The sequence below is a fragment of the Anopheles marshallii genome, chromosome 2, assembly GCF_943734725.1.
Source record: "Anopheles marshallii chromosome 2, idAnoMarsDA_429_01, whole genome shotgun sequence".
NCBI classification, from domain to species: Eukaryota; Metazoa; Arthropoda; class Insecta; order Diptera; family Culicidae; genus Anopheles; species Anopheles marshallii.
The window spans coordinates 2,018,598-2,032,942 of record NC_071326.1 but is presented as its reverse complement, the minus strand read 5'-3'; the positions used below and the strand labels follow the sequence as shown (position 1 = coordinate 2,032,942).

The 14,345-nt window shown below is 45.7% G+C and overlaps 1 protein-coding gene across 1 annotated transcript in view; it reads right to left on the bottom strand.

The window, feature by feature from the left end:
• The window catches only part of LOC128707190 (homeobox protein homothorax), a 159,487-nt gene that overhangs the window by 44,155 nt on the left and 100,987 nt on the right, over positions 1-14,345 (bottom strand). Inside the window, exon 7 of the mRNA XM_053802139.1 lies at positions 6,468-6,594. Within this exon, the coding sequence (XP_053658114.1) occupies positions 6,468-6,594 (127 nt within the window). The remainder of the gene's footprint in view (positions 1-6,467; positions 6,595-14,345) is intronic.

Below are 14,345 nucleotides of genomic sequence, written 5' to 3'. Positions count from 1 at the left end.
CGGTTCTCTGGACCGAGCCGGACCAGGTCGGGCCAGCCGCAAACGAGTGTGAATAATTGCTTTTCAATTATACAAGATCATCAAAACTAATAGCCGTACCTATTGTCGATGGGGGAATGCGAGGAGAATGAACCCAGCAACATACAGCCAGGGATCCCCTTGGTGGAGGACCGTTTCATGATCTCGCCTGCGGATTAAAACGGACATTCGACTGAGTACATCCAAAATACACGCTTACACACGCACACACACCCGCCCGTGTCGAAGTGAAGGGACGTCCGTCAGGCTCGGCCGTCCCAAATGACCCGTCCGATAATTGTAGTCATCTTGCCTTTCATCTGTGCAAACCACAGACAAAACCTTATGTGGCCGCGGCCACATCAACCGCTTAGACGCAAGCAGTAGGTTGATGGCAGCGAGACGTAAGGTGTGTGTGTATGTACGTTTGAGCTGTTTTTTTTTTCTTTTTAAACTTTTCGTTAGTTCTGTAGGTTGTGTTTACGCGTACAGGTCCATTCTTTTCACCTGCGTGAGGTCACAAAACACTCGCTTTGATGACTTCACCCCGGTGAAATAGTGTTTTATTTGTTGAGGAGTAGAAGTGTGGCAAGTATTACCGAAGCGGGAAGAGGGTAGAAACGATGATTATGATGGTTTTTGATGCTGTCGTCATGTGAACGTTTTCATCGTCCGATGCTCGTATCGCTTGGCAAGCGGCTGTAGGTTCGCTTCGGCTGACCACAAGTGTCAAAATCATTTCATCGACAACATTAACACGCACTTGTCGGAACTGGACGTTCATGCGTGTGAGTGTGTGATTGGGAAGAAGGGTAAAAATGTAGTGTGGACTCTTTACTTGATTTGCGAGCAAACAAGCAGCGAGAAAATTGCAACCCAATTATGCGGACCGGCTGACTTCTTCTTTATCGGCACAACAACCTCACGAGGTCTAGGCCGGACATTTTGTCGAAGCTCATCAGACTCTAATTTTTGAATTTTTAGAGTATTTTCAGATATTTTAAAACCAATATCAATAGAGATAGTAATAGAAAAAAAAACTCTCGTTGCGTTTGAGTAAATTGTTTAAAGAACACCCGATGAGAACTTCATGTTTGTAGGTTCACAGATTTTCGCCGAATTCTGGATGTTGATTTGCAAAACGTTAACGTTTTAAAAATATGTCTGAATATTGAACAAAGCCCGATGATGAGTTTGGGGTTTGGGCTTTTATTTCGTCATTCATTAGTATATTCCTAGATCTTTGTCTGTATATCCACATCAACTAAACAGCGATTCCTTTTAAAAGTGTTCAATGGAACCTGCTGTCATATACTTATTACGCAGACCCGAATATCACTAGAGTATCGAATATCACTAGAGTCAATATGGGATGTAGTACTATTGAGGTGTATAACAATGCGGTCTAGGTAACTTCATACTCGCGTCTAACCACACCTAATGTGAAGGCTGCGAGATTTTGATACTATTCCATTGGGAACGTGATTCACACGAGAAATAAGTAGACAAAAAATTATTCAATGCAACCACATATCGTTGGTGTGGAGACCAAAATACGCCAACGTATGTGATCATGTGTTGGCAGATAAGGCGTTGTTTGGTTAAAAAAAAACAACCACATACGGTACACATTAACGCACATTTTAAGCACAACCTAGCTGGCAAAATGGATGTGCGTGCGAGAGGGAGCGAATTTCGCATCACTTTCGTTTGGTGACTCCTACGGTCCCTACAAACCTCCAACGCAACGGATCGTAAAACCCGGTTCCCCGGATGCCCCGGAATGTCATCTGCCGATGCGGGTGTACCACGTAAAGCGACATTTCTGTCTCGTGTTTGTGTGTGTTGTCCTGCGTTTCCTGCACCGTTAATTTTCGGTTTTCACTTCGTTTCACGTGCCGGTTCGGTCGGTCGCCCCCCGGGTGCGATGAGGTAAAATTATGCAGAAAAATTGTATTTATGGACGGCGCTGCTGCTGATGATGTCGCCGCGTCATGCAACGACGCGAGTGCGTCTGCCAATGGGTCGACCCAGCACTAGGGCTACTGCCCTCCATTCACGACTTATGAAGACTTTGAGAGACTCTGACTCCTCAACTAATGCCGATTTGCGTTCCGAAGAGTAGCAGAGAGTTGCGGGGTAAGGTTATGGGACGGCATGTTGTCGAAAAGAAGAAACTTCTCCGTACAGTGAGATGGGAAACCATTTTTAGCCCGACCGGGCGTTTTTCTATCTATATAAAACATGCTCATCTGCTGGTAGAGCGTCATCTTCGTCGTCGTTGCTTGTTGAGTGCATCGTGACTAATGCAGTTTCATCATGGTTGAGTTGGAGAATCTTGTTGAAAATGCCTCGAACGTAGATGGAGGATAGAGCGCCACCAGCACCATCATCATCATCATCAGCCAAAACTCTGATCTCGGTGCAGGTCTTGTGCGGAAATATGATGTGACAGTTTGGAATATGGGATTTCTTCCCGCCCTGGGACCATCCGGCCAAATGCTGCAATGCTCTGCTTTCCACACCACAAGCTAGCGATAATTCTACACTCAGCCAGCAAGGTCTTGCATCCGCTTGAGGGGGTTTGTGTGATTGAATTATTTCCTAGCTTTACTGCGCACTGCACGTGGATCTTTTTTCTGGTCGTGTCTTTTCTCTTTCCTAACCAAATCTCAAGCAGAAATGCAGAATAAATTGCATATGAAGCGTGAAGACCATCTTCCTATTCGGAAGCCTAACGGAAACCGAACGGAAACCGAACGGTTGACTGTTAGAGGTGAGAATTTAAATCGATTTTACAACAGCAAAACACTTCATGAATGTTCGCAGCCATCCAATTTGGATTTATGTAGAATGATGTGTCCAAACACGTCCATCGAAAAAACCCAGACCTTTCGTTGATGATGCATTACCATGCCCATGAATACACTGAAGTCTCGGGGTCCCCTTGATGACTTATGTGAATCACCAGTAATCCAGCGGCCGTTTGTGTGTATGGCACCGTCAAAGAGTCCGAACTGAGGAACTGGCGAATTTAAAAAAAAAAACGCCAATGAGCCCAGGTTCCCCGACTCAGCAATCCGCATAATCATGTGTAGCATATGATTGCATATTGTCGAATTTGTTTTGCATACTAAATATGCTAAAACCCCGGCGGGGTTTAAAGCTTTTCGCAAGCGGTACCGCTCGAGGGCCAATATCCTTGACCATGAGCGCCTAGGTTGAGTGACATTTTGTCGATATTCTTTGTCGACCAAACGTCAATCCGGCGACCGACCGAAAGCGTGTTGCGAATGAACGCCAGCCAGCAAACAAATAAAGAAATCATCCCTCCATTGTTTGGTATGATTGATCGTTTGTCTGCTCGAATGAGTTTCCCTGCCATTTCCGCCCTGCTTCGTCCTGCTCGTGCGGAATCCCGGTCACGATGTTTCGAGCAGATTTATTTCACCCGAACACTTTCGCCCAACCGAGGGTGAGAGAGGTGACCGCGCGTTAGTGAGGACGGGACAGTTGTGCTTCGATGATTTTGCGATGAAATATTTAGCCTTCGTTCGGGAATGTCGCTTTACGTCTTGTAGAAAAGCGGGCAAAACGGCAACGAAAAGGACACCAACCATCAAACAAACCTCGTACTCTAATTTGTCGCTTAAACTGGCCGATGGCATAAATTCGGCTATGTTTATGACACCCCGTGTTAAGCGGAGGGAGTCCGCCTGAAAATAAACTCGACACGAATCAGCAAGAAAAAAAGCGAATACGCACGTAGCGCAAGCAGCACGCCCGCCCGGTTGCGTAACAAAATAACGAACGAATTGTCAATAGTTTGTAACGTTTCTAGTAGTAAATAGTAACGGGAATCGCTTGGTGGGTGGCGGGGCAGAAAACCGGGGGACAGAGGGCACGTTCCATAGAAAACGACCGAAACGCAAACCGCATAAACGCAAAAACGCAACGTTCAAGTCATGAGACAGTCGAGTCATGTCCGACTGAATTATAACAGCTGATTCCACTTTAACTTGATTAATAGATACTTTTCGGCAGAAACCGGTCCTAGGCGTAGGCCATTTTTTTGGGTGCGTTTTGCGCACCTCATGCTGGCCCCTTTCCAGCCCTCGAGAAGGGGGTGAAGGGAGAACAGGAGGAGCCGCCGGGAAGCGCCATTCGGAGTGGTGAAAAGCGGGAAGGAGAACCAGGAGTAACCATCCATCTTTCCCGTTCGTCTGGCAGTTTCGGTGTCGCGTTTTTCAAGGTTCCCGAGTCTTTATTTTTTACACCACGAGGGTACTGGGGAACTTTTTCGGAGCCCCGGACGATGGCGGTTTATGGAGTTGGTGTTTGATCGTTATTTTTAACCGAATTTCGTGTTCATCCGTCATCACGGCTGTGTCCTTGACCGTGAATAGGCGCTATTCTATGCGAAATTCCCCCCGCGGGGTTTGACCAGCTAGGGTGGGGGAGAATGGCGGGCCCAATGGTGACGCGATTACGCTGCAAAGTTTGGTTATGTGCACTAGTCTGGTGGGTTTTAGAGGCGACGCACAACGCAACGTCTTTCCTGGTGTGTTCTGTGTGCCGCGGTCAAAGGCTTGTTGGGTTACTTTTTCAGCTTGTTTTCAGCTGAAACTCATCACGAACGAAAGGGAAAGCGTGCCTTAACCCCTTACAAAATGTGCCATGGACTTCGAGCGAGAAAATGATTATCCACCCAGTTGCGATCGATCGATCGATCGGTTCCAGCTGATTTTACTGCTGCGATGATGATACACTTTTCTTTTCGTCAAAAAATAATAGTCCTACTTGAACCTATCTTCTTTTTCCTTTGCTACGGAGGCACCTTTGTACGTGTCAAGTGAAGTAAGTAAAAACAACACCACATCTCACCTCCGCCGCTTTACAAGCACAAACTACAGATTATCTTAACCTCAAATGTGATGATCGATTGGGATGATCGCTGCGGGACTCTGTGGAGAGCAGTACCCACAACGGCAACATAAAAACGGAAACAAGTTTTTATACATCCGTCAACCATCAGTTTTATAGCTGTTAAGACAAGGGATGAAACGAGGAAAAAACCGTCACTAAAACGGAAGGCAAGATAGAGCTCGGAGGCAAGGAGGATGGATGAAGAGGCATTTAATTTTTCTTAAAGTAATAAAACAACTCGTCGAGGAAAGGCTAAACAGAGCAGGACGTCAGAGATGGAAGTGTGGAAAAAGCATAAACTCTGCAACACCCCCTGCTTTCTGATCGCTTGATCTTTTCAAAGAATGAAAAAATGAATGATAAAAACCGATCGTACTGGATCGCCTTGAGAGAGCCCGACTGCGGCGACGGGAGGAGATAAGTGGGTTAAGAGACGGGGGAAAACAAAACACTTTTACTTTCCCATAAAATTGATAGTAACATCCATTAAAATGCCGTTGAGATGAACGCTGTTGGTGGTGTACCCGCGTATGCCGCTAGTGTGTTTGGTGCTCACTCCGGAAAAAAACCATTTAGACATTAAACTTCGCGCAAGACGCTGAGAATGAGAACGGGTGTGTATGAATATTTTTTAATTTACTTTGCTCGTTAACTTCCAATGCACTAAAGAGTTCTGTCTTTTGCCTCCTTTTTCTTTGCGGTTCGATTCTAGGAGTTGGTGTGTTGCTCACCGGTTTGACTCTCGTGTTGAACATTAATATTTAACTGATCAGCTTGATTTAACATCGCTCGTAAATAGGCAAAACGGTGTGTACTGATGTTGCCGGGGCTACAAACAAGCAAACAATTGCAACCCCGGTCACTAACTATAAGCGTATGTGTGTGTGTGTGTGTGTGACGATCGTAACTTATCTTCACACTACCCTCACAAGACGATTCCTCAAGCGATATCCCCATGAGGTGAGGCATGCGGTCGTCACAGAAATAGGGAATCTTACGAACTTTGCCATTATGACCACCGTCGTAATCCTATGACGAACGAGTTGGCTCTTTATTGGACTGCGTTGTGTCATCCCATGAATCAGGAGATTGTTAAGCTCGTGGGAACGGGTTTACAAGGTGATGCGCGTGAAGGAAGGCGGAAATATTATATTAAAGTGACTGATAAACAACGAGAAAAAAAATGATTCAGCTTGGAAGAGGTTTGTTTAAAGATGTGTTTTTATAAGAGCATTTATCGGTAAAGACGAGTTGCGTGTAAAGCTATAAGTGTAATTTTTCCGACGAAACTCCGAAGAAGTTTCGATTCCCAAGCAATTTACGGTCCCCGTCTCAATGATTTCCTGTTGACTAGAAATTTTTATGTTAATACCCAGATAATCAGTTAAAAAATTTCCCTTAACTTCGACACGACAATGATGGTAATGGTGATGATAATGATGATGATGGTGATTATTATTATAAGGGATTAGAAGCATGGGGGTGGGGTGACTTAAAGAAGAATAGTTTGAACTGCTACTTACCAGCATCTGCGGGATCCATTCCGGTAGGAGGTTGTGCTGACAGGGGTCCAGGAGTGCTTCCGGAACCAGGTGACCGCACATCGTCGTTCAGCTGCCCGGTGTATGATATCGATGAACTTGGCGGTCTCTACAAAGGGTGAACGCAAGAAGCATTCGATTAGTATCGATTTGAACCAGTTAATGCAAGCATGCTACTAACTATTTTTCGCTAAACTACTCCAATTACTTTTACAACTCGGTAAATTGCGCTACAAAGAGCAATACAATCGGGCAACAAATTTGTTTCACAATGCGCGTGATGCGTAATCGTGATGCCTGGTGAAAATGGAGCTGAAAATCGAAATTGACAGCTTTCCGGGTTCGCTCAGATCGCGCTGCAGACAGTGAGGTCGGAGTAAATTCCGGTGTAATCCGTGGGCTATCGCGATTCACGCGGCCAGCGATGCAGAAAATATTGATGCGAAATTTATCACGTCAAATTGCGAGTTTTCAGTTCTCTCTTGTCTCCCTCGTATTTGTCGGCTTGCGTGGTATGGTTGGTCTATTGTGTACACGGTACACAAGCCAGTTTGTGCTGTTTAGCCAAAATGCCGCTCCCAAAGTCAACCTCAGCAGCATCCCAACATGTTTTACCGGGGCAGGAAAATGGGTTTGTTTGAGCAAAAGCGCAAACGGAACCGATACCGCACGTCGTTGAATTGTTTACCCTGGCACACGCACACATACAACCCGTAATCCGCGGGTTGGTACGTAGGCGTACGGTCCGGAAAAGCCTTTCCACCCGATTGCATATTAGCGTCATATCGCCGGAAAACCCGAATCAGCGATAGGCCCTCGCCGTATCAATTGAATGAAAATTTTCGCTGATTCGATACAGATGCGAAGAGGGGTTTGTTTGCCGCTGCGTGGTGAGTGGTGTTGGCGATAATTTTGCGTGTGTGCGGGGAGAAAATATGGTGGAATTTAATAAACACAATCCCAAGGTTTTTTTATTCTATTTCTCTGTCTACTACCATTACCTTCAAACCCTCTTCAAACGGTGCTCATGATATTGCGGGCGCTCCAGGGGGAGTCATTTTCCGCGAGTGAGGGGTAGAAAATGGTGTTCCTTTTGCTTTTGATTATAACAATCAGGTATGGCACGAGTTCCGCGTTTTGATCGCCACCACACACCGGTCGCTAACTAACAAAACATTCGTTTCCCGGCAGGACGTCCCTGATGGCCAGATTCTGCCAGTGGAAAAAAGGGGTTGATTCTTACTAGCAGGGAAAGCGGGGTTGATGAGGGTTCCACGGAGGGAGGGATAAATAAAAAAAAAGCCCAAAAAGATACGGGGCCCCATGAAGCCTTCCAACGCCTGGTTCTGGTTAGGCTAGGCCAAGAAAGCGCACCACGGCACAAGAAGATCACAATCACAGAGCCAGGCAGGCAGAATGAAAGAAATCCGTCCAGCATCGAACTGATATGGACCCGCGGTTAAGAGGGGGATACGGAGGACCTCAGCGATGCCTGCTCTCTAAATCCAATGATTTAGTATCCCACTGGGATATCGTTAAAATGACTCGCTTGATACCGATCGGGGATCAGGTTTGGATTTTCCTTTCCTTTTGCCGTGTATATTGTTTTGCGTTTTGCTTCTTCGCTTCAGCCTGTTCGGCGTTCGGTTCGGTTAAATGGTTTCTTTCGGTTCCATTGGATAGTAATAATTCGGGCACATGGTCGGCGGGCCAGGGCGATATTCAAGCGGTGCGGAGTCCTGCGGTGCACCGTACGGAGTCCCCCGAAAAAAAACCCGGGGGACCATAATTCGATGTACCCCTGGCAGGGGCCCTTTCGTAATGCGGCGATTAACGAGTTGAAATGGTGAAAAAATAGAGAGATAAATAATAAGAACAACAACAATATTGGACAATGAGACGCTGCTAGTAAGCACTAGCAGCAAATAACGCCCGTTGATGATAATAACAATATAAAACGAATACCGCAACATCGAACAAACAGGGCCGCGTTGAAACTGGACGGAGACTGGACGTTGTTAGCCCTTTGGGTTTTCACTTCACAACCACGCATTTATTGTGAGGCGATAAAACATATAATTATAGATTTGGAAGGCTTTTCTTAGTAGTTGGTGGGAGTTCCACACACAACAGAAGTGTGGTCCAGCTTCGTGTTCCAGTTGGAGCTCTAAGAGATTCCCCAACAAATGATCTTAGTATGCACAGCTCAGCAATAGTTCATCAGGAATCATCGAAATATTAGAAATTATTGCGTAGAGTAGCGTTGAATGAGTGTAAATAACCTTTTGTTTGGGATAGCACTTGGTTTAATTCTTTTGTATCACGCTGTGTACACTTTTTTGGGGAGATAAAAGAACATGCTGCATCCTTTCCGTGATACCCAATATAAATATACTTTCCCAAGGCATGTCACGACAATGTGTCACCCCTAGCAAACATGACAGGAGCGTTTGATTTGGAAAAACGGGCTCTCCTTTTCCGTGCCATAGCTGCCTACAATGCCAGCGTCTGCTTCCTTGTTACCGTGGCCATAACGGAGGTGATGGCGTTTGGCGCACAGTTCGGTGTACCAGCACCAACAGCACGAGTGTACAGAGTGGGATTTTTCGTCTGACAGCAGCGCCATTTTGTTGGGGGCCTTTTTGCCTTTTTTTTTGGGAGTGCTGAAATGTGGTCTACGTAGCCGGAGAAAGTACCCCGTGCTTGGATGGAACAGCAATGGCATGGCTTGTGGAAGGATGATGTCTCTCTGCAGCGTAAGCGACCTAATCCCAGGATACAGGGTGCCATGGTGGTTTTGCCATCCATTAGACAACCGTAGCCCGAGCAGAGGCGGGATTCCGGACGAGGAGTCCGAGGAGCGCCAGCAGCCCGGGTCGGGAACATCCGCATCACAACCATCGGCACAACCGGCGAAGGATGCTGAGCGCATATTTATGTAGGACAGCTTCAATTCGGAAACCTTCGTCCTCTGTGTGAACGTGGAGATGGTACCTCCTCCGATCTCCGCACACTGGCTTCCACTTCAACAGACGGTCTGTTTTGTTGGTTCCCCTGTGAGCACTTTCTCCACTTAGCACCGAGCACCGCAGAGCAAGGGCCTCAGTCCGGGAAAATAAAAGAACCCAACAGCCAGAAACCCGTGACAGCCCGTAGAACGAAGATGTGGGGATATTCTCCGACTATTCGAAAATAAGCGATTCTTACTCGAGCAAAAGCAACGCAGAGCCTGAACCAGTCAACTATGAAATTCACCTGTGAGTTAGAACGGGTTCCCTGCGTCATTCCGCACCGCCTCCCAGCCCGCTCTCCATCTGTGTGCATCATTTTCCGAGCCTTTCCATTTCTTGGGCTCTCAAGAAGCGTTCCCGGTGCCATACGCGTTCATCTTTTCTCCCCAAGGGTTTTTCGGTACCCCGGCATAACGTAGCCTCAAATCCCACCGGGGGCGAAGGCAGGAAAGTGTAGAAGGAGTTGGGGGAGGAAATGAGTCCGCCATAAATCACCCCATACCTCAAATCCTCCTCCTTGTCCCCGTCGTCGAATGCTCCGGCTCATCGGGCTTTCGGATTCCGCTGTGCCGTTTTCCGCTGTGGCGACCAAAAAACCGGAAAAAGTCCTCCCATCCTTTCCCTGTGGTACCCCCCCCCCCCCCTCCACACATACAACCCCCCTCCCCCACCCTTTCCCGTAGATCCCCTAGAACCGGAATGGATAAAGAGAGAAGATTCCTGCTCTATCTTCACCCACTTTCCCAGATCATCCTCCACAATGCTTTCGGGCAGGCGGAAAAACAAAGAATTCTAATCAAAAAACCGTTCCAATTTCAGTTTCTTCGTTTGCGCTTCGTTATGGATGTGTGTTGATGTTTTCTTTTTTCCCTCTTCAGGGCCTCCTTCTCCTACTCCTACGCTTCGTTCCTCTTCTGGATTCAATGTCCGCTCGCTTCACGTTCAAAGAATCTTCTTTTCTATTATTAGTTCTTTCCCTTACATCCCAGCTTCCCGCTTGCTCGACGAAGTGCGCCGGAGTTTGTAGCTCTCACCTAAATCTCCACCCTGTTCTGTTCGCTACCTTTTTTTTGTTCAAGGGGAGCCAACTGGGGCCCCACGTTTGTTTTCCTGGCTGCCATCACATAACTCAGGCTGTGGGTCGCATTTTCTAATTTCAATAGATACACATCGCTTTCCAATGTTTTAATGCCACGTGTCGTGGGAGAACGGTGTTGCTGACCGCAAGGGAGAACGAAGAGAAACGAAAGGACAAGGGGACAAGTTATGCTCCTTATATTTTTCTGGTGTGTGTGTATGTGAGTGCTCTGCTTTTTGTCCTGCTCGCACTACACGTCTTCGTGTTCTTCTGCTCTGGGACACGGGGGATCTTCGATGTTAATGAACCTTCTTTTAGCTGCTGCTAAGATTTCTCCTCACGTTTCGGGTTGTAAGTCTTGTTTAAGTTTTTTCTTCATTTACACACGTTTTTCTCTCAAGATGGGTTCTTTATTTACAGCCTTTTTTCTTCTACTGCTGAGTGAGTGTGTGTGTGTGTTCCTATTTCTCACCAAAGTGCAATTTAATTTTCGGGAGGAAAAAGTACCCTCTTAAAAGATGACGTCCAGAGAACTCCCCCCATTTGACGATGAAGGTGGCGACTAAACGATCGTTATGCGGTCGGTTGGAATGGAAGGGGCCATTCTACATTTTCCCCCAGTATCAGAATGGCGGGAAAATTTCCATCCCCTAAGCGCTTTGCACGCGCACAACTCCACGGGGAGTTGTAGCGAGTCTTAGACCAACCGCTTTGCCGCTCGAAATGCTTAAAGTGTATCGGTTGTTTTTTGTTTCAATCCATTTTGCTTATTTTAATTTTCAATTTTTAACTCTGTACCGACTTTCGGGCGGTACGGGTGTACAAGCTTGGAGTTTCGGGTGGGACGATGAGACAGCGATATTTATATTGCCTGGTTTCATATTGAAATGGTACACACTCACACAGACACACACTTAGTTAGGCGCGGGTGCGCACTTATATGAGTGTTGATCAAGAGTGTGAAAACGAAATGATCTTATTGAAAAGAAGGATTCGTTAATCCGTCTCGGTTTTCATATGCTATTTCAGCGCCGTTCCCTTGACAACCGCATCGAACCGCCTGTCAGTTATAATTTAGATCTTCTCAGGCCTGTCTGTGTCTTTTTCCCCCATTCTTAGTTTTCTTCTTACTGTACCACGCGAGACTGAGCGTGAAGTCTTTTCCACCAGTTTGTCCCGGCACATGAGTTATTTTCCTGCTATTTTTTTTTCGGTGGAGGCTCATATTTGGTAAGCTCGAAAAGCAAATCGATTCCATCTGCCGAATCGCTGTGTGGTGGATTCGTTTCGATTTTCCTTGCCCACCCTTTTTCCCAAGCATTCCATTTTCCAACCTTAACTAGAGTGCAGAGACAAGCGAGCACAACATAATGATTTGCACATTGTGTTGTACCATTTTCCATGAATATATTCACGATATGCTTCGATGGTGAGAAACAAAAGGTATGGAAAAAGAACAAACATAAACCCGAACCAGAACGAATAAACAAAAAAGCTGAAAAAGTGTTTTCGGTGCAATGAAACACGGCGCTCATCAAACATTAGACACATTTTGGAAGTGCATTTCCGCTACATTTGTAGCGTATGAATGTTAAATTAACCGTTCTCGCTCGACCAGGTAAATGATGTTTGATTGTTTATTCGATTTAATATTGCTTTTTTGTGTCGGTTTTCCCTCTTTCCTCTCGGAAAAGCTGCTCGAAAGTGTCACTTTTAATTTCAACCCCTCAATGTGTACCAATTGGAAAAAAGGGAATGGAAATGTGGAAAACATCCTTCAACTTCATTACCGTTCTGGTATTTGAGTGGTTTGCTTTTCGTTTTTGAGTTCCAATTGTTGGGGGATGTTTAAAAACAAAAAGGAAAGTTAAAATTGAACCAATGCAGCACAGCAGAGTGACAGTAGCTGGTTTGTGCGAAACAAGTTACAAAATAAAAAATAAAAACACACACAAATCGAAGAAAACATGGCGTCGGCATGGAGACAGTACAAATGGCGGCCTGTCTCAACGAGTGTGAGTGAATGTATCAGTGCATATGTGGGGCGGGTGGAAAAACAACAGCACTGCGTGATGATTGTTGTTTTGTTTGTCTGTTTGTTTGTTTTTTCCCTTCCTTACTCCCTCCCTCGAACCCCTCTTGTTTCCATCGGCCCCATCAACCAAACACACATGCATCTTTTCCGAGCGCTGAAGCCGGCTGAATGTTCTGTGGTGACATGGTAAATATTTTAAGTGCCTTCTCCCGGGATTTTTCATGGTTTTGTTTTTTTTCTGTTGTTGTAAGGTTTTTTCACAATTTGACAACGCGCATCTACATTTTTCGTTCAACACCAAAGTAAGTTGTGGTGCGTACAACGGTGGGGAAAACGGGAAGAAAGGTTGTAGGTAAAAGGTAAAGAGAGGGTGTCGTTTTACCAACGAACTGCCGAATCACGCAGAACAATTATTTGTTTTACGCAAAAGCATATCTACCAACTACTTTGCTCTTGTTTCGGTACACTTAATCATGTGGGCCAGGTTCCGAATGGGGCACAACTTCGCCCCAATTGAGCAGTTTTTCCCCTTTTCGATGGGGATTTTGTCTTGATTTTTTTAGATCATCCGCTAACGGCGTGTGTGTGTTTACAAGTTCTGTTTCAGGCATTTTTTTTTTGCGCTGTTACTGTCCGACAAACAGTGAACTCTGCAGCTCTGAAAAAGAGCACCCGAAATCGGTTGCTTAAAAGTACACAATGTTTTAATTGATTAATTCAACAGATGACACCCCGTTGTGGTTTACTTAGACTATAAGAAAAAAGAAATGGTAGAGTAAGACTGTACCAACAACAACCACTAAATCTGTGTGGGCGAGTATAGATCCGACTGCGAGGGCATTTGTGTCAGGGTATCGGTGCGGTCGTCGTAAAATAAATTATTCAGCATCATTTTCTGTCGAGTTAATGATCCAGATTCTATTTTATTTCGTGTTCTTGTTTTTTGTAGTCCATTTCATTCTGCCGTATCGGTTTCCCACTGATACCGATGGGCCTGCTGCATGCATCAATAATTTACGATTACAGCCAGTTGCCAGTGGCCAGCCGATTGATTGAATGTTTAAAGTTTCTCGCCTGTGCCGCACAACGCACTTCGAAATACTATAAAATAATCAGCTTGTCGCGAGGGCAAACGGTTATCAGTGCTGCGAGTTCCATGTGTGTGAGAGATGCAATAAGAGATGGCATGTTTGTCTACAAGATGGAAAAATTAGCGTTGATGTATTACCGTTTAGCAGGACAAACAAAACAAAAAATATTGGTTATATTTCTTGCACCCCTCTCGGGAGATCAACATAATGGAATGAGTGAGCATGCGAACTTTGAACTGTGCAGTGTATGGTCCAGGAAGAACCAGTTTGATTAAATGCAAAAACAGCCCTCGAGCCATCTTTAATTAACGATCGAAACAACGGAAACTCGAAAATCTGTGCAGCACACAACCATCCGGACGACCTTCACCACACAATGCACCGAGTTCACTATTTAAAGTGTGCCCAGTATTAAAGGTATCGCTATATTTAAAGGGTGGACATCGCGTAATGTCTATGCTAGAGACTCGGGCCGACCAGCCCGAGTGTTCTGGTCGTTTAAAGTGCGTTTCGTAAAATTTATGACGAATAAAACCTTCATTGACCTCCGCACCCGGTGTGTGCGGGGGAGCAATATGTGTCCCTTTTTGCACATCCTCCAGCCCGAGCTCAGCACCCCTGTTGGTTGCTAAATGGGTCTTCCGT